Source organism: Vicugna pacos, chromosome 11 (assembly GCF_048564905.1).
Source record: "Vicugna pacos chromosome 11, VicPac4, whole genome shotgun sequence".
NCBI lineage: Eukaryota > Metazoa > Chordata > Mammalia > Artiodactyla > Camelidae > Vicugna > Vicugna pacos.
In genome coordinates, this window is record NC_132997.1 from 58,144,661 (window position 1) to 58,172,636 (window position 27,976).

Sequence of the window (27,976 nt, forward strand, 5' to 3'; positions counted from 1 at the left end):
GAATCTTCTGTAAAGGACACACCCAACATGCAGTGAGCCAACAGGGAGGGAGTGGGAAGTAAAAACACCTCAGCCTCTCTCTTCTTCCACCCATGTCCCCACACCGGCCCAGCCAGAAGTTAGACGGTAAGAAGCCTATTGATGATTTCCAAAAACATTGGTATTCTGAGGCACAGAGTAGGGTAGAAAAGGGTAGAAAGTGGATCTGGAGGGGCAAACAGAAAACATCCAAGCAATAGGCCAAATATTTAATGTAGGATTGTTTATGGTATTTACAATGTATTTAGGAAATAGCTATGTTCAATTATAATTGTTTTTACCTAGATAACTGATTATGTTGAATAGGTGACTACACTCATTTTGTGAAAACGGAACTAAATATTCAGAACCTCAGCCAGAGTTTATCTTAAGGAACATTTCAAGTTTTGAAAAATTTACATTTATATCAGATTTATGCTCATTTACATTTAATGATCACATTACTTCAAAACATTCATTATTTAACAAAGGATAATGAAGTACTTCTCTTTTCTCAGTTTTGGCTGTAATTTAATATACAGTACAGTGTCCATTTTTCATAAACTAAGCAGAAGCATACATATTTGGTTAGCAGTATTTATCGTATAAAAAAAGAACATCATGGGGGTTCTGGGCAGAAAGCATAAAGAATTTGAAAGGGTTGTGAAAGTGATGAGTAATTTAATATAGCTTATTATTTATATATATATTTTTTTTTTGAGTGCATGCTTGGACGGTAATAAAGTTAAACTGTGTCCTATTTTGTGTTTTAATTGCTTCAACTTCAGTGGGTAATCAATATTATGATATGCTGTTAACTTAAAAGTGGTCTAAGCAGTCTCTTTCATTCAAGGCCTTCTTTGGTGCCTCTAGGGATTAAATTAAAGCCTTTGCAGAGGAAGTTTGAGACAGTCATTAAGCACGTGGATGTTAGTCCTCAGGTTTCTTATCTTTAAGAAAGGATAAAGTGCTGCCTCCCTCCTAGAGCTGTTGTGAAGATTGCTGAAAGTTCTTAGACAGCTTCTGGCATATAGTAAATGCTCAGCTAACTTAACTTTCCTTCCCCTTACACTTCTGTCGAGTTAACTCCTATTATCCCTAGCTCCAAAAGATGAACTCAGAGGAGCCTTCTGTGATCCACTAACCCTCAGATTAGAGAGTGTTCTCTAGTCTGCCTCTTTACAATACTCTGTATTTTTCCTTTACAGCACTTGGCTTGTAATTATATGCCTGTGAGTTTATGAATTAATGTCCATTTTTTTCGCTAGACTCTTCAACATTATGAGTAACTGTTTATTTTGCTAACCAATGTCACATACTGGTAGTAAAAGTAAAATCTGTATACAAATGAACAGTAAGTTCCCAGAGCACTTAGTGTGACAGGGATTTGCACTTGTTTAATAAATACCTCAATTATTAAAGGTGACAGTAGACAACAACCTAAAGATTACAGGCAATGCCGACAACTGGAAATGCATTTAGAAGACAGTGACCTTGAACCTATAATTTGTTCCTTATAGCAAAGTTCTTGTTGAGCTTTAACTGTACGGCAGCTTTGCCCACAAGGAGCTGAAATGCTTCCTGTTTCTGAAGCCAAAAAGTACACTGAGCCCAATACTAGTCTGGCTCAGGCTCCAGGTAAACTTGTATCAGTAGTTAGTCTTGCTTATAAAAGACTCTGTAACACTGGTCTGAATCGTTAATAAAATACTGTTTTCCAAATAAATGATTTTTGTTTGCACATGTCAAAACAAACTGAATTTGCTTACACTATGGACAGATATTGATTAAGCACTTGCTGTGAACAACCTAGTTTTGGAGATGAGCCATTCGTGGTAGAGAAATTTATTTTTCACTGAAATTCCAAGGGCTTCTCTGAGAGTAAAGAGCAGCCAGAGCAGACCAAGACAACCTGGGTTGACCAGGAGAAGCCTGAAACAGCGGAGGAGAAAATGAAAGACAAAGAACTTGGAGGGTGACTGAAATCAGGGCGAAAAGAGAGAGTGTTGAACTACCTTCGGGAGGATCCTAGCTCACTCATGTGGGCTGTTGGCAGACCTTGGGTCTTTGCCCAGTGAGCCACTGCAGTGTCTCCTCACGACATAGTAGATAGCTTTCCCCAGTGCAAATGATTCAAGGGATAATAGCAAGAGAAAGACGAGTGGCCAGCTCTTCTGGGGGAAGATTTTGTCTAGGGAGATGCAGTTACTTTCTCAGTAATGGACATAATTCAGAAATGGAAAGGATAAGATGTGAGAGGGCAGGGCTTATGTCTTCTTCACCTTTATGCTACTAACTTTAGCACAGGTCCTAGCAAACAGAAGGCACTTAATAAATTTTACTGAATGAATTGAGAGATAATAAATTATATCTTCACTGAATATATTCTAAATTTAACTATATGCTTTTTTGTTGTTGAAGGATATTGTTTAAAGCACTGGGTATGAGGTTGAGCCAGATCATCTACAGGCATGTGACCGTCTATCCTAGATTTTTCTAGGATTTTCTAGGACAATTCTAATTTAAATGATTTTGTCCTATTCTTCCCTTAAGTATACTGCTAAATATTCTTCTTGGTGGTAAAATCCCAAATTTACGATGAGCCTGTCTTATTCTGGGTAGCATAACTAATAGAATGACAAAATAGATTCCTTTCTACAGACTGAAAATCATGTTGAACTGCTACAGTTGGTATAGACAGAGAAGTACAGTTGTTTATAACTAGAAAGTAATTTACTATAAATACATCACTAGCTCTATCCTGGTGAATGCAGACTTAAATGTTAATAAATTTTTGTAATCAAATCTAAGTCAATCAAGACTACAGTATGATATATTTTTATTGATTAATTTCTTTAAAAAGATGACTTTGGTCACTGTTCTATAACAGTGAGCCATGTACCAATATTTCCTTAGCGTTCAAGTTTACTTGGCCAGCCTTAAGGCTTGGGGAGTGTTTGACAGATGGCTGAGAATATGCAAGTAAGTATGCATTGTGCAGAAAAGCATGCAAGTGAAGAGTCAATCAAGAGAGAATAAACATGCTTAGAAAGAGGCCACCTTATTGGTATTCTGACTACAGAATCAAGCAACTTTCTATGCAAATTATGCAGCTGCATTAGCACCACTGACACTACAGGAGTGAAGAGGAAAAGAAAAAAAGTTTTCTGTGACAGACTAGTTCTGTGCTTGATCAAGGAAATAACACAAGGGTAGATGAGGTAGAGTGACTGCATCTCCCTAGACAAGATCTTCCCCCAGAAGAGCTGGCCACTGGGCTTCCGTCTGCCATCTGGAAGTTATGCCCACAAGAAAAATCTCTTTTTTTTTAATCTTGCCAGACTTTTGGATTTGAAGATAGCTACTATATTTTCTTTGAGTTTTTCTTCTTCAGAGATCTCTGGCCCTGGAAAATCCAGGTTATTTTCCTCTGAACATTTTTGATTGGAATATGTCCCTTTTCAAATGCAGGTTACTGAAATTTATATAGTCTGTTTTAGACATGTCTAGACATCTCAGAGAAGAATGAAAAGATGTACTTTTTCTTGAAGCCAGAAGCTTGGATTATTAATGGATTCTGCTGAGTATGTAATCACAGAAGAGAGACATTGATTTTTCTAGACTCCATTCGTCCCCTCTTCTTGCCATCTATTGGCCAGATAATATCTTCAGTAATAGAGTGAATCCCCATAACTAGAGTCCTTGTTTTCCAGGTCTTACTGTGAACACCCTGGACATTTTGGTGATTTATATAACTCATGAATAATATGTTCATCCTCAAGTAACAATTAAATCTTCATTTGCAATAGAACCTTTTGCTTTAGGGAAAAAGAACACTGCCTAATCACATAAACATGAAATGCATCTCTTCAAAATGAAACAGACATTTTCATAAAACTATGCACTCTTTTAAAGTTAAATAAGCAAGAAAAAAAGAAATAATGCTGAATAGGAAAATAAAGGAAAATAGAATAAAACTTTGATAGTTTAAGTCTTTACTCTTAAAAAACAGCTGCATATTGTAAAACATGCTGATTGTAAAAAATAAATTCAGGACATACAGACAAGTGTAAAGGGCAAGCAAAGGTTATCTGGTATGGTATACCACCAACATCAAATGACTACTGCTAACATTTATGTATGTTCTTCAGGACCTATTCTCTACGTATATATACATAGATATGGATCTATGTTTATATATACATAGATATGGATCTATGTATATATAAATAGATACAGACACGTACATATGTAAAATTATAAACTGCAGTCACAATAAACACGTTTAGGAGCCTCGTTTTTTTCACTTACTTAACATAGTGTAATAATTTCCCATCAATAAGCACAACACTGTATGAGTACTCTAAAGGATGAGAGAATTATATTGTATAGAGACACCATGCATTTTTAAAACTTCCTTCTAATAATGGACATTTAGGTATTTCACAGTTTGTGGGGATTTTTTTTTTTCCTATCACAAACAAATATATGCCCTGATAGTTCTGCCCATTGTCTGACTATCTCCTTGGAATAAACTCAAAGTAGTATAATTGTTAGCTCAAAAGGTAAACACATTTTAAAATCTGATATATCTTGTCAAACTGCTCTCTGGAAAGTTTACCAATTTACACTCCTACCATCAGTATATGTAAGTCCACTCACAAGACAACCAGTTATTTTAATTTTTGAAAATCTGATCATTTTAGTTTAATTTGCATTTCTTTGGGTTCTACAAAGGGTAAAATCTTTGCATAAGTTTATTGGCTATTTAAATATCATCTTTTCTAAATATACTTTGTTAATTCTTCCATTAGTACAGTTACCTTTGTCCATTGCTTTGTAAGAAATCACTATATACAATATTAACACTATTATGCCTTTCTTTCATTTATACTGTAACTTTTATTTGTAGAGTGTGTTATTTATGGTGTTTATTTTGGGGCTCTCCTCTTCCAAAATAGAATTTTAAAATTTTGATGTGGTCAAAAATATTAGTGGTCTCTGATGCCTTGGAGTCTCAACCTATAATGGGCTTTACCATGATACATTAAACATTCCCAAGGTGGCCCGTAAAAAGCAGGTGTCAAAAAATGACTCATGTAAGCATATTTTCTTCTAACACCAGCTTTTAATTTCCCAGTAATGGATTTAATGATTGATATCTAAAAAGGCTGATTTACATTTTTCAGTCTATGCACCAAAATAATATTCTCCAAATGTAATATTTTGGAATTAGTCAGTGAAATAAAATTTTCCTTCTTCTACATTAATTGATTTAGTAAACAAATACTGAACACTAGGTGAGTGTATATAGGTCCTCTACTGAAAAAAACAAGGGAAAAAACAGTCAGTTATAACAGAGCTATGTAATTGATAAGATGCAGCTCTACACTTACAAGCTATTTAATGCCAAGGAAATAAAGAAGTAAAAAGAAATGTTAGACAAAGTTTCTTTCTTCTTTCCCTTTCTTTCCTTCCTTCCATCCTCCTCCCCCTCCCTCCCTTCCTTTCTTCCTTCCTCCCGTCCTTTTTTCTTTCTTCATTCTTTAAAGGAAGTGTCCCTCAAATAGCCATGAGGGAGTAATAGATTCGGGTTGGCAGAAAAAAGGCTGGAGAGCATTTTAGGCAGCAGGAAAAACTTACTTCAAGGCAGAAGTAAGTAGGAAAACTGTAATTATGAAAAGACTAACCTAAGTCAATCAGAGAACTGGTCACCGAGGAGCGGAGATGTAATGCTAGGAGGCCAACAGATGGAAAGACTTGAGTGACAAGTTCAAAAGTTTAGGTGCCATGTGATCTGTGATGGAAAACATCTTTAAATTGTATTCCTGCCATTTATCAATTATTTTACTGGAGACAGATTAACTGAATTTCTCTTAAAAGATTTATATTTAGGGAGGGATGATTATTTTACTGAGCTTTGGAGAAAAAGGACTAGAGTGAACTTTGATAAACTGTATATCCAAGTGTCAACCATTTTCTTTAAATGACAGATTCTAAAGTCAGTCACAGATGCCAGGTAGAGCAGATAGAGTTATTTTAACACAACAATTTCTGATTGATTTTCTTTAGCAAAACTCAATGTGAGTAGGTCAAACTACAAATTATGTCCTGTGTGATTTTCCCTTCCAGCAGTTTGCTAATAGGATCATCCAACAAGAAAAAAAAAAGCCTTTTTCAAGATTAAAAACATCATCTGGATAAGTTCAGATTATTTTGATAGGTACATCTCAAGGGTAAACTAAAGAGAAAAAAGGTATCTTTATAGCTACGCTTCAGTTGCCTTACCGTGTTCCAAAATATGATCAGACATGCAATGTTGTTTTTGCTTTTTTTTTTCCTTAAAAGGGTGCGTGTTTACACAAGTATCGTATTTTGTTTATTCAGGACACCATAACTTTTTAGTTTAAAGAAAGAAAATAAAATTTATGTTTCTATCTGGTTATTCCCCCCACCCCTAAAAGCTAACAATTTTTAAGTACAGTGTCATTAACACCCATAATCTTGTGGGTTTTGCAATAAGGAAGAAAAGAGTGTTTTCTTTATTTTGTTTTTGCTTTAGGAATAAGTGTTCAGAACCTAAAATTACACACAATTGACATTCACTAATTTTAGAGAGGTCTGAATTTTCTATATTTGCTGACTTTAAGTGATATTATTTTAGGTTATGAAAGGCTGCCAAAATATGACTCTAGGCAAGGTAACCACTTAGGTATATTTATCAAACTCTTTAAAAATCTTTCTAAGTATGCCATATTTATAATAATCAGATTCTGCTACAGCACCACTTGTGAAAACAGGGCCTCCACAAACAAACCCTCAGGCTATGCAATGTACAACTACATTAATCACACAGACCACGAATGGTGCCCCCTGGAGTTGTGCAAATGGGGATTGTGTGAAAATGTTCATATTATAAAGTAAAATTCTGAAACATTAAGTATGTTGGCTTAAACAGTTAGAGGTAAAATTACAACAATCTATTACATTTGTAAACTAGGGAAACTATTAGAGCAGACATATTAGGAGGTTTTTTTTATATTCAAACACAAATATCTATGTGTGTGTATGTGTCTGTTTAAATACAGATATATAACATAACCTTTGAAAGCACAAATGATCCAAGATTTGATATGTTGTCACTTTGGTGAAATTAAACTGAATATTTTTAAAATGTGCTATGTATACATAATTCATGATATCAATTTTATTTTCTTAGGGAAAATTTGGGATGTTATGGTACAACACCAGATTTTTAATCTATAAATGACTTTTCAGCTAAACCTAGTTTATAGTTGAAATATGGCAGCAACACACTTGTAACGTATTTAGTTTCACGGATCAAGAGTTCACCTATTTTTTCTATTCACTTTTTCATTTTGTAAACACCCAGATGATAACTCTCTATCTGTCAATATACTAATACGGAAGCAGGTTTATATGCCTGCACTTACTTTACAAAATGTGCTTTAATACTTCTTGGGAAAAAAACATACAGCCCAATCCAAAAATGGGCAGAAGACCCAAACAAGCAATTCTCCAATGAAGACATACAAATGGCCAACAGGCACATGAAAAAATGCTCACTATTGCTAATTATCAGAGAAGTGCAAATCAAAACAACAATGAAGTTATCACCTCACACCAGTCAGAATGGCCATCATTCAAAAGTCCACAAATGATAAACCCCGGAGAGACTGTGGAGGAAAGGGAATTCTCCTACACTGTTGGTGGGAATGTAGTTGGTGCAGCCATTATGGAAAACAGTATGGATATTCCTTCAAAAACTAAAAGTAGACTTAACATACGATCCAGCAATTCCATTCCTGGGCATATACCTGGAGGGAACTCTAATTCAAAAAGATATATGCACCCCAATGTTCACTGCAGCACTTTTTATAATAGCCAAGACATGGATACAATCTAAATGTCCACCAATAGATGAAGATAAATAAGTTGTCGTATATATACACAATGGAATACTGCTCAGCCATAAAAAGAATAAAATAATGCCATTTGCAACAACATGGATGGACTCGGAGATCATCATGCTAAGTGAAGTAAGTCAGAAAGAAAAAGAAAAATAACACATGGTATCACTTAAATGTAGAATCTAAAAAAAGACACAAACTTATTTACAAAACAGAAACAGATTCACAGACAGAAAATAAACTTATGGCTACTAGTGGGGAAGGGAGGTGGGAAGGGATAAATCTGGAGTTCAAGATTTGCAGATACTAACTACTATATATAAAATAGATAAACAAGTTTCTACTGTATAGCACAAGCAACTGTATTCAATTTCTTATAATAACCTATAATGAAAAAGAATATGAAATGAGTGTATGTATGTGTATGTATGACTGAAACATTATGCTGTACATCAGAAATTGACACGACATTGTAAACTGATACTACTTCAAAAAAATTTTTTTTAATTAAAAAAAATATAGACAAAAGAAAACATAAATACAAACCAGTTATAATGGACTTCTGAACACTGGTTGCATATTTCATGATTAATTTGAGAGTTACTTTAAATTCATTACATTTTAGAGGCATATATTAAAATACTTAACAATTATGCACATAAGTTCCTAACTGCTGAAGCCAGATGATGGATATATGAGAGTTAATGCTATTCCTTCTACTCTGTATATGATTGAAATGTTACGCAATAAAAATTTTTTAAAGAATTAATTGGTAAAGTGCCACAATAATCATGGCATTTTGATTGTGATTATACTGAGTTTAAAGGTTAGAGTGACATACCGTCTTCATAAAATTGAGTCTCTTCAAGTGGGAACAAATTTGCTTCTCCATTTATGGAGAATTTTAAAATATTTTATCTTTACTAAAACTGGTTAATTTTCTTTGTATTATTCTTGCACATTTTTGTTAGGTTCATTCCTAAATATTTTATGGTTTTCATTATTACCCAATGTGTTTCTTTTCTAATAGGTTACAAATAAAATATTATTTCAGTAATAAAATTACTACATATTATTTTCTTAATGTTGGTTTCTTATCATACCATCTGCAAACAATAGCAGTTTTGTATCATGTTTTTCAATACCTTTCTTTTTCTTCTACTTTTGACTTCTTTTTTGTTTTATTACATTGGCTAGGAACTAAAAAGCAACATTGGGTAATAATCAGCCTTCTCTTGTTTTTTCTGGCTATTTTAATGTTTTCATTAAGATGCTTTAGTGAATTTTTAGTTTTTGGTAAATTCTATAAGTTAAGAGTGTAATTTTATATTACCGATTAACTACAGTCTTTCTAAAATGAGAAATGGACATTTAATTTTATCAAATCCCTTACCATTCTATGGAGATGATCACTTGGTTTTTTCTTTCCCTAATCTGATACTGTACTGAATTACATTAATAGATATCTCAGTGTTAAAACCATCCTTCCCTATCTGGCATAAACCCTACAGGAACATCTAACTCTCTCCTATATTTCACTTCCTAATATTTTATTTAAGATTATTGCCTCTATTTTCATAACAGAGATTGCCTATGACTTTGTGTTATTCTTTTCCATGTTTGATTACAATTCATTATCAACTCGTAACAGTAAGTTTAAAGCTTTCTTAAGTTTAAAGCTAACTTCAGAGAATGGGTTGAAAGTTTTCCATCTCCTTCTATCCCCTATAATAATATATATATAAAGGAATTATCTACTCTTAGAAATTTTGGTAGAACTAGCCTGTAAATCCTATATCTGATGCCATTTTCACATGTAGATTTTTCAATATCTTATATAGTTATCATCCTATTAAGGTTCTCTACATTTTTCAAGTAAATTTAGTTTCTCGAGTAAAATTGACAGCCCCCGAATACTGTTTTTTCTAGATTTTCAAGTCTGTCAACATAAAATTCATATTTTATTAAAAGTTTTTAAATCTCATGTTAAACAAACAAGATCCCTATCAGTTCATTTTTTTCAAGAAAACAATAAACTTTCAAACTTCTCTGAGAATATTAATCTGACTTTAGGTCTTCTACCATTTGCTCTATTATCTCTGTTCCTTAGCTATTGTTTGATCTGCTCAGAGAGTTTCATGCCCCTCTTATGATTTTATTTTCGTCAACTTCTTGGTGATTTTGCCCTGCCAGCTTATCTTTACATTAGGTGGTCCTGGTTCATTTGTCTGGGGATGTTTGTTTGTTTGCCACAGCTTGCCTCTAGAGACCATAGGAGAGGGATAGATAATGATGGCAGGTAGGTGTGCCAGTAGCTTATGCTCAGGGTATACTAACTGTCTCCCTTGAAGGTCAGTGGCCACTTCAGAACTGCCCTCCCTCCTCCTTGGTGTCACTGCCCACACTAGCATCTTCAGCACTGGAGTAAATGCCCTGGCGTCTCAGTGCTCTGCACAGGCAGCAGATGGCTGAATGGTGCAGCTGTTCTACTTGCTTCCATTGTTTTTCCACTTCAGCTTTCTCCCATTTCTGTATCAGTTGAGGATGCTGAAGGAAATGTCACTAACTCTGAAGCATCTCCTCTGTACATATGGGGCTGTAATTTCATCTAGTCAATAATGTATAATTTTAGATGTCATAAAATCTCTTATATACAGCATTATGGATCTTAAAATTTTGGGTCTCTTATGAGATTTTGGATGGAAGAGGAGTTATACATGTGTGCTTCATGTATTCTTTCGATAAAATCATTATTCACTCTTGCAAAAGTTCTTTCTGCTTTTTGGGGGGATCTAGTCATCCTCTGTCACCCATTCAATATGGTCTAGTTGGGTCTTCTAATAACTTATGTCACTCCTCTGGCCATGGTGATTAATTGAAAGGTGAAACATGACACAAGCACAGACAATAATGTTAATATTGGGAGGAAGAATGTCTCTCTTTTTTGGATTTGCTAAACTGAGGCTGCCTCTTTCGTGTCTCCCACCAATTGGAAGAAGCCTATCTATAGCATAAGGGAGTGAGGCCCTTCAGGAAAAGGAAATGAAAAAAGTCTAGGAGAGATGATGAGAGACTGAGACATGTGCATGCATGCCCACACCCACACAAAAACACACCCACACACACTCAATACATTGTTGACTACTGAGATCCAGTTGACTCCAGTCCAGTTCACCCTCTATATTTGCCAGTTAGTGATTTAGTAATATATTCTCCCCCCTTTTTATAAATTGAACTATTTTGTGTGGAATTTCTTTCACTTGAACCAAAAAAATATAATATACTTTCTGGCTCACTCATTCACAACCTTGAGATTTCCTCTTAGATTTCACTTGTTCCTAGAATTCCCCCTGTATTGTAACTACTTATTTATTCATCTCTCTTCTCTCATTTGACAGCAAACTCCCTGAGAACAAGAAACGCTGCTTGTCATTGTGTATCCCTGGAACTTATCACAAGGCTTAGAGCATAAGAAGAACTGGATAATATATGCTGACCAAATGAATAAATAATTGTTATAGCTAAATCATTTCACCTTAGTAGATGCCTGGCAGTAGATACCTGGGTAGAACTATGACTGTGGGTATCTGCCAGAGTTTTTGATCGACAACATTGCTAATATCCAATAGGGTTCTTTGTGTGCAATCATTCAACGTTTCTTGTAGTTTTCAGATAACAAAAGCAAGAACATAGTAGTTTTCAGGTTTATAGGTGGGTCCCTAGGCCACAGAAAGTATATATACCCTAAGAAGATACTGATTCCCTTACAATTCTTCTGTCTGTGGGTGTGTGGTCTAACTGCATTGTCAAAACAACAGACTTGGAGAGCTCCTGGCTTGGGTGACTAGTAGGGAGTCTTCATCACTATAAATAGAGTGAGTGACACTTAACACTTCATCCTTTAAGATAGCTACAACTACAGGTATCTGCTGCCTTTGTCTTCTGCTCCATTCTGCTACTATTTTGGCTCATTCTGTTTGTTTACTGCCTTTTTCAACATGTATGATATGCAAACTGTTTAATAAACTACAAAACATGCTGCCTATAGAACTGTATCTACTAGAAAGATTTCTAGATCATGAAAGATCTCAGGTCAAGAATAATGACTTACTGAAAATGTGCCTCTATGATCTACGAATGACATGAAATTTCTTGAAAAAAGGTGAGTAGAAATAACTAAAAACAACTGCTAAATTCAAAAATACAAAATCAATTTTATTTAAACTAAAACCCAAGAAAATCATGAGTATGATTTATTTATGTTGTCTATTAATAATTAAAATTAATATTTAGCAATTATTCTTAGAGACAATTTATGTGTTTTGTTATAACCATCTATCCGCAATTAAGAAAGAAACGAAATTTTGTCAGTGTTTTTTAACTTGAATGCTTGCCTAAGAGTTAAATATAGAACATTTATGTGGTCACTGTGTGGCCCTTATTTGGTCCCAGAGCCCTGAGGTCAGCATGAATAATCACATTAGTAGGGCAGGCCTCTGCTTCCTTCATGAAAAGTTGTTAATTAAAAAACAGGTATGTGCACCAAAGGTTACCAGACACTTCTGTAATGCCATAAAATATTGTAGTATAACACCAGCTTTGCTTAATCCTTTAAAATTCCATGAGTGATCTAATTCGTGAAGACCCAGTAGCTTTTCCTTAAGGATTTTTTTATAGCTCTGGTCAGCTTGGGGAAAATACAAAAGACAATGGAAAATAAATAAGCCAATCCTTGTCTACTTTCTCCATTTTATCTTTCCATAAGCATAAATGTCACCTAAATATATCCTTACAACAGAGAAGAAAGGCACGATTGTGCAGTTAACAAAGGGAAAAGGGAGTTCTTTATGAATTTTTTTCTTGATGATTCTAAATATCTACTTATGCTGCTGCTGAAGCCACTATCATTTCCCCAAAATTCTGCTGAATGATGAGATAGGATTGTATTCCAAACAGATAATGACTGCAGTGCTGTCACATTATATGATGTAATTCTGAAATGGAAAAGTTTTCAGTGAAACTTTGTCAAGTGACACCTAATTTAAGCTACAGTATGAGGAGACTGCAAAGAAGAAATTTTAAGGAAAGTCAGAAGCAAAAAGGGTTCCTTGTTCTCCTTCAGCTTATTTAAAAGGCCAGCATTAGAACAAGTACCCAAATGGAGAGTGAGACATGGTGACTGAGGGGTTTATGAAGTAAGCAATTTATAAACTCCAGAATAACAATACTATGGAAGACAGAACAGTTGGCACATTCCACCTGGTTTTTAATATCAGGAAAATTATACAGATAATGTATACATCCCCTTATTCCCTGTTTACTCCTGACCATGGCCACTCCTATCTCATATTTCTAGGCAATATAGACCCCTCAAATAGTTGAGAATCAAAGGAGCACTTTTTATGGCATCTTTACCCTCCTCAAAATGTTCTCTTACCCAGGTTTCATTTCTAGTAATTATAAATATGTAATATTTATACATAAACATATGTAAGGCTATTCAAAAGTATCTTTACATAGACCATTTCTTATAGAACTGCTATTGTACACTCTGTCACTGAATCACTAATGTAGTATTAAGAGGGGGTCCTGCATTATACTATATGCTGTGTAGAAAAATAGCACATGATCCTTGCCTTCAAGGAAATTACAGTTGGATTATGTTAACTATATCAACCCACAGGAGAAATTAGAAAACCATATGACATGGGACAGATTTACATGCTTATTGGTGTGCTAAGAGCAGCCAATATTCAGCAGAAAGAGATCAATTGGAATAAAGTAATAGAATGTGATTAAAGAGTCGGTCTAAACCCTTCCTTTGAGATGCAATACAATTAAGGAAGGTTTGTTTCACTGAGGAAGTGGGATTTGAATTAGGCCTTAAACAATGAGTAAATTGAAAATAAATGCGAAACTAGAAGAGATTTAACTGAATTAATTTACCTCACTTTTCCTAATTTTATTTGTAGGAAGATGTACATACCCTCTCCAATTGAGCTTTGTCAAATAATCCATAAATACATAAAGTATACGTGATCAACAATGCCTTTAATGCCAAAGACAGCGTATTTTCTTAATCCAAAGCTCACTTTATGTAATTATTCTTTTTGCAAACTACTAGTTGGCTATATTAACACTTGAGTAATCTTGACAAGAAGTTGCTTTAAGCAGTTAAAGATCCAGATGCTGATCAGTGTGCATTAAGTGATTCAGACTAATTGGTTCCATCTAGATAAATTACTTACTTACCTCAGTTCCTATCAAGATTTCTTCCCTGGCAGAGTAGAACAGAAACTCATACAGCTTGTAGTGCTGAAATAAGCTGAAATACAAAGTAAATGTGGAAAGCTGATAAGTGTGTTTCAGGAAAAATGGCAAATATGTAAGAATATTTATTAAAGGAAAGTTGTTCATATTGACGAAGCTAAAGATTTTAAACACTAATATGGAGTTAGCCACCTCCTTTACTCCCAAATAAATTGCCCAGAAATGCTAAGAAAGTAAAGGTTATTTTTTTGAGACACTGACAATATAACACAGTAGCTAAATTAATATCAGTAAATTAATCTGTCATGAGTGGATAGGTTTGGGGTAAGGGAACAATTAGATTTCATCTTAACTTTACGTGGCTCACAACCAATAATGCACTTCCCTTGAGTAACACCAAACTTCACATTCTTTTTCATATTTTGCTCCAAGCTACAGTCAATTCCCTCTGGTATTAATGGCACTGAATTCTATAGTCTACTTCCATATCAATTACTTCACATGTTCTCAAACTGTTTCAAGAGTAAATTAATCTGTTAACATCTGAAAAAAGATGCAACATGAACTGAAATACTTTTTAGAAGACGTGTGATTTTCTTGAAGAATATTTTATTATACATCAAAGAGATGACTTAATATAAGAAAGAAAGACAGGCATATGTAGAATAGATATCAAGATTATACTGTATAGCAACACGGAAATATATACAAGAACTTGTGGTAGCTCACAGAGAAAAAAAAAGTGACAATGAATATACGTATGTTCATGAAAAATTGTGCTCTACACTGGAATTTGACACAACATTGTAAAATGACTATAACTCAATAAAAAAAGTTAAAAAATAAGAAAGATAATTTCTTCAGTTCCTACCCTAAAGACTAGGTGGTCAGTATATAAAAAGTATAAAGATCCAAGAGATAAGAATTCCTTAAAAATATGTATATTTCTAGTAAGTTTAGAGATCTCAGCAATGTGTTATTGAGAGTTAAAAATTTACTGAAGGGTTGACTTTTAATATCCTGTTTGTGATAATATTTGAATTTTTCTAATTCTCTTCCTGCTGGTTGGGAAAATTAATTGACTCATAATACAGCAAAATGCTGAAGAACAGAAAATTGTCTTGGTGGTTTCTCTTTCACTCTGGTGACTTTTGCTATTTAAGAAAATTGATTTTAATATAACTGAGAAATTAACATTTGCAAAATGTAGCTACAGAGCATGTATAATAATAGTTTTTCCTGAATGCTGTAATGGATCAAAGTTTCAATTCATTTGAAATCAATGAAGAAATCCTCAGGCAGCTGGGTCTCTCTGAGTTATATTAGCAGTTGATCTCACTACTAACACAATTCATTAAAAAGTGATGGGTGGTGTGCAGACTCAGTCACAGGGTTTTTGGGTTTTGGGGGAGAAAAAAACGCTCATACATTCAAATTAGTCATTAACATTCAGAAAACTAACTTAGCTTTTGACATTACTTTGATTTGTTGGCTAGAAAATACGTCAAGATTAGTGAAGTTTGATGATTCAATGAAGCAAAATAAATTCAAACTCTCCTTACATTGGTTACCTAGAGAAAGCTTTAAGGTTAAAAATATTACACTGGCAATAACTGACTCTGAGTAGAAAAATTAAAGACTGTAGAGTATTCGGAAATAGCTTGGCTTCTTCTCAGTTAACAAGTGTAAAATTTTCCTTTCCACATCTTGTGTCACACAATGAAGTTAATTCATAAATCTTCCTTCCTGCAATTTCATAATCTTTCAGCCTTATTCTCCTCATTGCATACAGGAATTAGATTGTAATATGCTAAAAAAGAAATTCACTTCTTACAATGAAACGAAAACGCATGACTCGGATGCAGTGGTGAAAGATGCAAAGCTGGGCAAGGCCAGGACTATGGTGAGACAGACAGGCGGTGGTGGGCACCTAAGAGGCACTTACTCAGAGGCAGGTCAAGCCACCTCCACTGCCTCACTCTGGTCCACACCACAGCTGGGATTCTCTAAGTTTACCAGTGAGTTATTCAATCGCTTCAAGTGGGAACAAAGTGACACTTCTGCTACCTGAGTGTGTTTCTTCCCTCTTCCTTTGGATCTCCAGCTGACTCAAGCCTCTAGACTATCTTGTCAAACATCCTGTCTTAGCCCTAAATCAAAGGGAGAATACTCAGAACGAAAATGGGTCAGGACATCTGGCTCCACGCCAGGAAGTGTACTTGTGCAAAAACGGGCAGTGTTGATTTTCTTATATTGAGTATATGTCTGTGTACATTACCTTCACCTGATTTCCAGGGAATACGGACAATGACAGAAATGTCCTTGAACCAGATATATATTTAAATAATGTCTCATATTGAAAAGCTACAGTAGTATTTATATTATATTTGTGTATGTTATTATTGTATATGTTATTGTTGTGTATGTATATATTGCCCAAGTAGAGTACTCACAGCACTGCTGGGGAGGAATTTTGGTATTAGATTTTTCAATTCACAGACACACTATAGAATATACAGTCTAGACTCTATTAAGAGCATCAAATGAAATTTCAATTTTATTGTCAGTTAAGTTTCATGTGCTATAGGTCATGTTCCAAAAAGCACTCTCCCAAAATTGACTAGGGCTTTCATTGGTTGAGTAAACTTAATTATCAGGTTAAATTGAAAACATGCTTATACTTTTGATAATTGAGTTAGCTTCATATTTATAAAACTTCTTTGTAGTCATTAAAATATAAAGTATCATATGGTTTAATTGCCATGAAATTCACATTTGCTGACCTATGAGACATTGTGAACAGGTGTTGTAGAAGAGCACATTTCTCTTTACACAATTTCAGTATCAATTCCACATATCCTACTTACCAACTGATATTTTATTTTCTGTAACAGAGCCACTTAAAGCATATAATTTCTCAGAAATCACAATATGAAGATTTAACAGCATCAAGACTAGTTCTGATTTACTTTATTTGACTAATTTTTCAAATATTATCTTTTTTTGGAGAAGTAAGACTACATAGTTTTGGTATGTGAAGTTACCCTGGTTAGGCTCTAAAGATGACTAACACTGACAACTTCTTCTCACTTAACCATTTTCTGAATGTCAATAAAATATCAAGAAATACATTGGTGAACATTTTTCATCTAGAGATGAAAAAGATAAGAGCTGCCATCTTTCACCATCTGGAAGGTGCATGGGTTTTGCTGCTGTGGCTAACTATCAGTCCTGTGCCCATTATAAACTCCTGGGTTCAGCTGAAAATGTGTTCTGCAAGAGAGACCTGCAGAAGTTCAAACAGAGAGAGAAGGGAAAGAAGGAGGCTCTACAGATGTGCAGAGAATTCCCCTTGCCCAGTGATTTCCAAACCCTGATGGGCAGAAGGATCCTGTGAACAGGTTCTCCTCCAATTCTGGATTTCCACTCCCTTCCCGCCCCCAACACAAGGATCTCCCCTTAATCTGACTGATAAAAGACTACTGTGGCTTTTAGTGAGAGATGCCCATTAGGAGGTATGTCATTACATTAAGAAATCATATTATATTAAATGCTATTACATAAAAACATATTATATCATACCCCATTATTAATTCATGCCAGGAACCAGTGTATAAAACTTATCATATTAAATGCATTAATTTTTAAAAAACTTCCAGACTACAACCAGGAACCTTGCCAAGCAAATCACGAGCATGTCTAGAACATCATGCAGCACCATTTATTTTGGAATTTTAAAACTTAAAGTTGGAAAGCACTGCAGTATATAGTAATACAGGAACAAAGATATTTTGCAGAAGCTTTTAGTTAGGCAAAAGAGATTTTTTACCAACTCTTGTTTAAATATTTGCTAACTTTAAAAATATCACTTGGGAGAGATGCATGACTCTAGTGCAGACCTTGTGACAGATCATATAAAAAGACAGATTTCTTAGTTCACCAATGAGGAATCACTGTAATAAAAATACTTTCCCTCCATTCCCCATCATTTTCTAAGCAGAAAGATAGACTTAATGAGTTTAATTGGTCAATACTACAAAATATTTCAGGGTACATAATACATTTGAGGAAGTGTATACATAAAACTCTTCAATTTCTAATACAAATTTAAAACAAATATTTAACTGGAAATATATATTACTCTTTAAAATGTAAAATTTTAATGTTAAGATCAACTACCTAAAGTATAAAGTCTACTGTAATTAAATCTGAATAATCTGAAGGAATGATTTTATTAATAAAAACAGTATTAATTGGAGATTCAGAGAAAAATTTCTTAGACAATTTATTGTAGATCTAGATGAAATTATACTCATCAAACACAAACCTTTTTTTAAGAATGCAAGGTTAGCCAAAATGTTCAATGTCCTGGTTTTTATTTATTGAATGGATGATTTGAATATTATCTAATTATTGGTTGGACTAATTACTGCATATGTTCTTTAAATGTCTAACTTTACGAAAAATTGAATTAGTTTCTATTTAATAGACATTTTCTAGAAATATAAAATGAAAAATAAATGCTACTGAAAAAAATCCATACCTGATTTTTAAGTAATCAACAATCGCATTAGCTTGTTTTACATCAAAGGTATTCCATTCCTCATATTTTTGTGAACGGGATGGCCCTATTTCAGCCATAACTTCTCCAAGCCATTTTATGCTGTCTTCTAATGACATATGCAGTGCTGAAATAAAATCCAGAAGAGTCTTAAGCATTATTTGGATAGAGGTTTTGGAAACAAAATAATCCAAGATGTCCTTAATGTGAAAAAATTTCCTTTTTCAGTATTTGTGAGGACAAAGGGTGAAACTATTGTTGTCTGTTTATGCTAATTAATAATTACATTTAATGTAAAATAGCAGCTGACACCCTCAGCAGTTATAAATTACCATAATGCTATACAATTGTCTGAAGAGTTTATGTTTTCATTTTAAGATGTCAAAAAAAATTTAATCTACCTAAAGATTACTTTAGAATGGAAAAGAAAGAAATATTTTATAATCTTAGATTAGAAATATAGATGGAAATGACACAAAGTTTGGTTGGATTAGCTGGTAAGGAAGTCCTACACAGTAGATTCAGCCACTGTAGACAGCAGAATTGAACTTCAGGCTGAAAATGTAAATGAACAAAGTCGACCAACACTTGGCTTCAGCTGATTGTTACCATGTGGGAATTTGGGCCTGAAGATTTTCAATAGATGCCAGAAATATGGATTTTTATGTAAAGCATCAAGACTTTTTTTTTTCTTTTCCAAGCTACAGACATAACTTATGTAAGCTGTTTCTCAAATGTATGCCTGATGGTGGTGGCGAGAGCCAGATGACAGTGCAAAAAGAGTGACACTGGCACCACTTTGCCACCATTATCAAAAATAAACAAGTCAATAATTGTGGTCTATTCTCTTGCAATTAAAAGCAAACAAACAACAAAGCAAAACTATCTTCTATGGCATTTGTCTAGATGAAAAAGAAGTAGATGAACGTCAAAAGCCTTAGACTTAACTTTTATACCATGTATAATACAAATATTAACTTTCATCTTCTTTTCCTGTTTCATTATGCTCATTTTTACTTGCGGCAGGCAAATATTATTTACAACACACACACACACACACACACACACACACACACAAACACACACACACTGCTTGTTGTGTCCTGAGGATGAATCCAGGTAACTGGATTGTCCAGACTGTCCTTTTTTGCTGACAAGTGAGGGGTGTATGGACAGAAGATCGAAGAGCATAGAGGAGAGTCGAAAGGCTCTAGCAAAAAGGAGGTTGGACTGGTTGCTTGGGGGAGACAACCGTCAGCTGGGGGCCTAGACGAGGGCTTGGGAGAGAATTGTGCTGATCAATTTGAACCCCAACTTCCAATCTGAACCAAACTTGTCTCTCTTAGGAAACCATTAGTAAACTTTCCTTGCCTTGTTAATGGGGTGGATTTTTCAGGGAGGCAGAAGAAGAGAGTGCAGAGTAGCTATGAGAATATCAGCTGATTTATGGACTCAGCTACTACTGGGTTACACAGCTACTCTTTTGGGGATATATATGCTAGGTCCCTAAATTACTAATAAATTGACAATATAGTAATTTAAACTTTTAGGAAGACATTATAAACATTAACTTGTAACTTGTTTAGTCTAAATTTCTTTTCTATGTGTAGGAATTAGAAAATAAGCATAAAACTATATAACAATTAAAATCTGGTTTAATGAATGACAATTAGTCCAATTCTCATAGCCTCCTTCCAGATCCTGTTGAATGAATGTCAGATACACAACTTACTGCTGGATAACTAGGCTTTCCTATAATATTCAAAGTGGAGCTCAATTATTATTGAATATTTCTTTTTCCAAGATAAACTTCTTTTGAAAATAGTGACAGTAATTTCAGAAGTGAAAAATCTGTTGGATAAAAGCAATTCAGAAATGAATGGATTAAAATCTGAATCATTTTATTAATAAAATGATATTAACTAGAGATGCAGAGAAAAATTTAGATGATTATAATTCTAGATGTAATTATACTAATCAAGCACAGAAACACATTTATATGACTATTTCCTTACGTTAAAATATAACTGACTCTTTAAAACTGTTTTTCTATGTCTAATGTCTTTCTATAGATAATGGATTTAAAAATTAGGGAAGTTATCATTTCACTTATCTAACTGAAATGTTTGCTCTTTCAAAAATCACATTTAGTGATGTGATTAAAATATGAAAGATTAAGCCAATTAAATAGTAAAGGCTGTTAGAAGTAAAATTTATCCTTGAAAATTCAGGATAATGAAAGAATACACCAGACTTACAATTAATAGGAAGACTTAGATTGGTAACTCATAACCGCCATTTACTAGCTAGGTGACCTGAGTTCCATTTTCTTTATCTATAAAGGAAAATACCAACTTTCAAAATAATAGTGCTGCTGTTAAGATCAAATAAGAAATGCATGGGAAGTTTACTCTTGGTAAACTGAAAAGATACATAAACATTACATGTGTATAGTGCTTTCCAGAATTCAGCCCAAAGCCAGGCACATTGGATGCAGGAGTCAGGAGGATGGGCTCTCCCTCACTGGGGTTCAGATTTAACTGCTCTAAATCTCATTTATTTTTCTCATTTTTAAAATGAGGAGAATAATAGAACTACCTCATAAGGTTGTGCAGGAATAAACTGACACAGTGTTTGGAAAGCAAATGGCACTGTGAGTGATACAAGTTAATTCTATATAAATATTACTTATTGTTATTATTATCATTCCTAATTGCAGGAAACAATTCAGCTTCACAGAAATAAAAAGTACTCTACGGTTATTTACAAACATTCATGTTATATAGAGGAGAACCGACCTAGGCTCATCGACCCAGGAGGTCAAATATCCAGTCTATCTAATACTCTACACCTTGTCCTTGGTCAGGACCTGGAAAAACTAGACCTAAAAATGTACAGTTAAGATAACTGTACAAATCCTATGATCCATAATTGTTTAGTTTGAGCTATTTTGATCTTAGGTGGGTTGGTTGCAGAATATCTTGTAGATAATGCAGCACAATCTGAGACAAGGAACAGATCAGACACTGAATCAGTATAAAATGCAGTTCCCACACTCGAATTTTATTAGTAATGGTTGACCACACTACAGCTCACAGCACACACTAAGCTCTTCAATGCTTTTTCTATGAAGATGTGGCCCAGTGGCGTGCTCACGCATGCTCAGGACTCCATCACCTCTCAGTTTAAGTCTAAACATACTTTACCTCCTTCCCTGGCACACTTGGCTAAAATTACATTCTTTCCTGATGATAACTATAACCTTGTTAGGTTGAAAGGTTTGAGGGGATTTTTTTTTTCTTTCTGCCAGAAGGAAAAACTAGATCCCTTGCTTTTTTCCAGTTAGGTTTTCCATATGTACTTCTACTTTCTTACAGTTTATGAGTATTTGGATAGATCCTGCTCAAGTTTTAAAAATTCATTTTTGAACTGCTATCAGCAATATAAAGTTTCATGTATGAAATATTTTTCAGTCAGTTATAAGTTACTGAAAAAGTTTTAAATGAAAATCTCTTGTCAAATTTGGAATGTGAGATTCATGAATTTTTTTTTTTTTACTTTCCTTTATTCTGTTTCTAGTTTGTGAATACTCAGCTTAGAGGTTGTAAAGCTTAAGACTGTTCATGTCATATATTTCTTTTTACAATTTAATTCTTGCACAGGTGATATGTGCCCATTTGCTACACCCTTCACATGGAAAATTCTGATTATTAGTTTTTTCTGTATTCTTCCAGCATTTCTTTGTATACATTAACAAATATATATATATATATATATATAAATTTTCATTTTTGTGCCTTTTATAAACAAAAGCATATAATTCTGCACCTTGCTTTACTCAGTAATAATATACAGTTTCCCATATGATACCTAGAAATCATCCTCATTCTCTTCTTTTTTACAGCTGCATAATATTCCACTTTAGGGAAAGGCAAATCCCTACTGATCAACTTTACATTTCAGAGTAGTTTTAAATGTACAGAAAAGTAGCAAGAATGTCACAGAGAGTTCCCATATACCTCATGCAGAGTTTCCCCACTGTTAACATTGCTGTGGTGCATGTGGCACAACTAATGAGCAAATATTGATATATTACTATTATTTAAGTCCACACTTTGGATTTCTTTAGTTTTTATTCAAGTCTTTTTTCTGTCCCAGGATTCTCTCCAGGACACATTACATTTAGTTGTCCTGCCTCCTCAGACTGCACAGTTTCTCAGACTTTCCTTGTTTTTGATGACTTTGAAAGTTTTGAGAAGCACTAATCAGATATTTTGCAGTATACCCTTCAGTTTGGGTTTATCTGATATTTTTGTCATGATTAGACAGGGGTTAAGGGTTTTGGAGAGGAAGACTATGGTGCCATTCTTATCACATTATAAAAAGGGTATTGCTATTTAATGTGGCTCAGCACTCACCTGGCTGAGGTTGTATCTGTCAGGTTTCTCTATGATAAAGTTACTGTTTTCCCCTTTGGAAGGAGTCATTGTATTGCTCACACTTAGCAGTGGGGAATGGTGTTCAACATCATGAGGGTGAAGTAGCTATATAAATTATTGGAAACACTACATGGAAGATTTGTTTATCTTAATCCAGTTAATTAGATATTCAATCATTAATTTTTATCAGTATGGACTAAAAGGACGTTAATTTTATACTTTAGATTATTATAATTCAGTAGGATGTTATTTTGTTCAAATTGTTGTATCTTCGGGCATTGGGAGCTTTTTCAGTTGGTTTCTCTATTCTTTTGACATACCCCTATAATTTTGATTTTTGAGCACTTACTTTGGCCACTACAAGAGGCCCTAAGCTAATCTTCTATGTTCCCTGCTCCAGGTCTAAATTCAGCCATTTTTCTAATGAGTCCTGGTTCCTTTTAGTGGAGAATGAAATTGTAAAACAAGAACTGGGTCCTGGGTGGTATGTTCATTGCTAATGGAAGTCATTGTTTTTTGACCCTCTTTCTGGACAGAGCTTGAAGTATGTGTGTGTGTCTTTAAACTTAACTATACAACTACACATCTGCATTTATATTAAGTTAATCATGAGTTCACACTTATGTTTTCAGTTAATGTTTCTAATCTTTCGCTTTTTTAAACATTACTGCAACTAATGACTTTACATCTATGTCAGATTACACGTATGAAAGTGTATATATAGGATAAATTTCCAAAAGTGGAATTGCTGGGTAAAAGACATAATACATTTGTAGATTTAATAGATAGCTACTAACCTACATTCCACAAGGGGTTTTTTAAATGTATGCTTCCATAAGCAATATAAAAGAGTTCCTGTTTTCTTACAGCTTTGACAGCTAAGAATGCTACCAACACTTTACAGTTTTGTCAAACTAATATATAACAAATGACATTTCTGCATAGCTTTGATTTACATTTTCCTTATTATCTTTAAGGCTGAAGTTTTCATTTTTTTAAGAATCATTTGTATTTATTTAGTCATATCCTTGGCACACTCTTCCATTATATTATTGATCTTTTTCTTCTTGCTTCTGCATGCTCTTTTTATATTACAGAATTTAATTGTTTGCTGAGATGCAATGATTTTCCCAGTTTCTTATTCTTATTTTAATTTTTTCTTTTGGTATTTTTTTATTGAAGAGTTTTGATTTTTATAAATCAAATGTAACCATCTTTGTCTTTATGGCTTCAGAATTTTGAGGCATAATTATAAAGGTCTTGCCCATCCATAGTTGTCAATAAATTAAAGCATGTTTTTCTCTAACATTTTTATAGCTCCACTTATTTTACATTTAATTTATCTGTTTGGAATGTATTCTGGTTTATGGACAGAGACAGGTTTGAATGCAATTTCATCTTATTTTTTTCTTGATGGATATTTAGTTGCCTTGATATTATTTATTGGATAATACATCTTTTCACCACAGACTTGAAATGGTTTTACCAAATACTTAATTTCAATACTTGGGTCGACTGCTAAACTTTCTGTTCTGATCCTCTTGTCTGTCTGTGTAGTGTTTGACCACTGTGTTCAAGTATCTGAGATGTTATAACACTACCACCGGTACTACCACTAATAAGATATACTAATATATAGCTTATTATACTTTTTAAAGACAGTTTTTCTGGCCATTTATATTTATTTATTTTCTGTATTTTTGTTAGAATCACCTTGCCTACTAACCTGCCCTTAAGCAAAAACATTAACAAAAAACTTTGGTATTTTTATTGGAATATTAATATTATAAATTAACTTGATGAGATTTAGCATCTTTATAATGTTGAGTCTTTCAAAAAATGTTGCAAGTTTTTTCCAAATGTTGAAAATGTCCCTGCATGACCTTTAAAAATGCTTTGAAGTCTTCCTCATATGGGGCTTGAACACTTCTTTTTATAAAGTTTATTTCTACATAGTTTCCCTTTACTGTTAGAGTATATTTTTTCTTTCATTAAATCTTTTATTTTCATTTTTATACATAAATATTTTAAAATTTTATTATTATGATGATAATTTTTCCATTTGGTGTACAGTTCCATGAACTTGAACATTTGGACAGATCATGTAACCACCACTACAATCATGATGGAAACAGAGCAGTTACATCACTTCAAAAAACTCCCTTATGCTATCCTTTTATGTCTTCTCCCCACCAACCTCTAATTTGTTCCCTACCACTACAGTTGTGACTTTTTTAGAACTTCTGATAAGAAGAATCAAACAGTACACAATATTTTGGGAGTGACTTCTTTAACTCAGTATGATGCTATTGACATTCATCCAAATTGCCATATCATGGTTCATTCACTTTAACTGCTGAGTAGTGTTACATGGTATGTTCACTATGTACCATAGTTTGTTTATCTGTTCACCTATTGATGGACATTTAGATCTGTTTTCTGTTTGGGGCATTTATGAATAGAGCTGCTACACAACATTCATGTACAGGTTCTTGTGTGAACATATGTTTGTCTTTAGAGTAATACCTAGGAGTGGGATTGATGGGATATAATTTTATAAGAAACCGTCAACTATTGTTCAGAGTGGCTGTGCCATTTTGCATTTCCATAAGCAAAGTATAAGAGTTCTAGTTGTTCTGTATCCTTGTCAGCACTTGGTATGTGAGTATTTTTAATTCAGCCACTGTAATAGATGTACTGTGATATCACAGTGGCTTTATTTTAGCTTTCCCTAATGACTAACAATGTTTAAAATTGAGTTTAATTCCTATCCTTATATCTTCTTTGATGAAGTTCAAATCCTTTGCCCTTTTCTTTTAAAAAGATAAACTCTTCAAACTTGTCAATTTGAAGAGTACCGGTCAAATATTTTGTATAATGTTCCTTAATTTGAGTTTGTCTGATGCTTAAACAGAAGTTATGGGTTTTGATGGCTTTGTTTTTAATAGGATTGTTTGTTTTTTTATTGTTGAGTTTTGACAGTTCATATATTACAGATACAAATCCTTTTTTGAATAAGTGATTGGCAAATATATTTTTCCCTGTCTGTAGCTTGTCTTTTCATTCTTTTAACAGTGACTTTCACAAAAAAAAAAGCTTTAAAATTTGACGAAGTCCAACTTAATTTTTTCTTTTATGGGCCATATTTTGGGATTCATGTCTGAGAACTTTCTGATAACCCCAGGTCACGAAGATTCTCTTATGTTTTCTTCTAAAAGATACATAGTTTTACATTGTAAATTTATGTGTGATCCAATTAGAGTTGACTGTATCAAGTGAAAAGTTTAGGTTGAAGCGTGTTTGTTTTTCAGTATAGGTGAGCAGTTTTTCCAGCATTTACTGAAAAGGCTATCCTGTTCCACTGAATTGCTTTTGCATATTTACTAAAAAAATCAGATGATCATCTTTGTGTGAGTTTATTTCTGAAATTCTGTCTTCTGTTCCATTGATTTGTGTGTTTTTCCCTTCACTAAGTCTTCATTGACTTTATAACTGTAATTTTCTGAGTCTTAAAATTGAGTGGTAACATTTATGCAGCTTTACTCTTATTTTTCAAAAAAAAAATTTTTTTTTTAGCTAATTTTAGGTCCTTAGTCTTTCCATCCATCTAAATTTTAAAATCAACAGGTATATCTAGAAAAAGTCCTGCTGGGATTTAGATCAATACTGCATTAAATCTACAGATGAATTTGGGAAGACATCTTTACCATGTGGAGACTTCTAATTTAAGAACACAGTATGTTTTTTCATTTGTTTAGGTTTTATTTCTTTTACCATCATTTTGTACTTTTTAGTACACAGACTGTGTATGCTTTGTTAGATTTATACTTAAGTACTTCTTTTATTTTTTGAATTACTGTAAATGATATTATTTGTTAAAATTTTGGTATCCAACGTACTAGTATATTGAAATACAACTGACTTTTGTGTTTTGATGTTCCTGCAACCTTGCTAAACTCATTAGTTCTAGGAATTATTTTTCATTTTGTGTATTTTTTTATATAGAGCATCATTTCATCTGAGAACAGGGGCTATCTTATTCCCTCCTTTCCAATCCACATATATTTTATTTCCTTTTCTCACCATATTGCACTTATTGCTAAGACTCCCAACCTTATGTTGAATAAGAGTGGTGGTGAGAGTAGACATTCTTACCTTGACTCTGATATTATGGGAAAAGAATTTGGTCTTTCACCACTGAGTGTGATGGTAGCTTTTTTGTAGGTGTCTTTTATGAAGCTGACAAATAACACTTTGTAATTTTCTGACTTTAAACACACAACGAACAGATGTTCTTTTTAGTTAAACACTGTTTCCGAATCTACTTATATTACGATTTTTTCTCTTATTTTGACTATTATCATTGATTGGATTTTCAATATTGAACGAGCAATGAATTTTTGGGATAAACCACAACTGGTCATGTATATTATTCTTTTTATAAGTTGCTTGATTCATTTTGATCACATTTTGCTGAGTATATTTTTATGTTCATTAGGGATATTGCTCTGTAATTGCCTCTCCTTCTCCTACCTCTATTCCCCCACCTTTCCTCTACTCCTTTTTCTTTTTCTTCTCTTTCTCCTCCCCTTCCTGCCACATCCACTTTCTCTCTTTCTCTTTGTCAGGTTTTGGTATGAACGTAATTGTACCCCCATAAAATTAGTTATGAAGAGTTCTTTCCTCTACTATTTCTGAAAGAGGTTATATAAAATTGGTGGTATTTCTTCATTAAACGTTTAATAGAATTTTCCAGT

General features: G+C 33.6%; 1 protein-coding gene across 3 annotated transcripts in view; it reads right to left on the reverse strand.

The window, feature by feature from the left end:
* CABCOCO1 (ciliary associated calcium binding coiled-coil 1) overlaps positions 1–27,976 on the reverse strand; it is a 105,186-nt gene that overhangs the window by 58,368 nt on the left and 18,842 nt on the right. For all 3 annotated transcript variants that reach the window (XM_031682508.2, XM_072971455.1, XM_006209103.4), the window contains exons 4-5: positions 18,763–18,907; positions 14,202–14,274 (exon numbers count right to left, since the gene is read on the reverse strand). In XM_031682508.2, the coding sequence (XP_031538368.2) occupies positions 14,202–14,274; positions 18,763–18,907 (218 nt within the window). The remainder of the gene's footprint in view (positions 1–14,201; positions 14,275–18,762; positions 18,908–27,976) is intronic.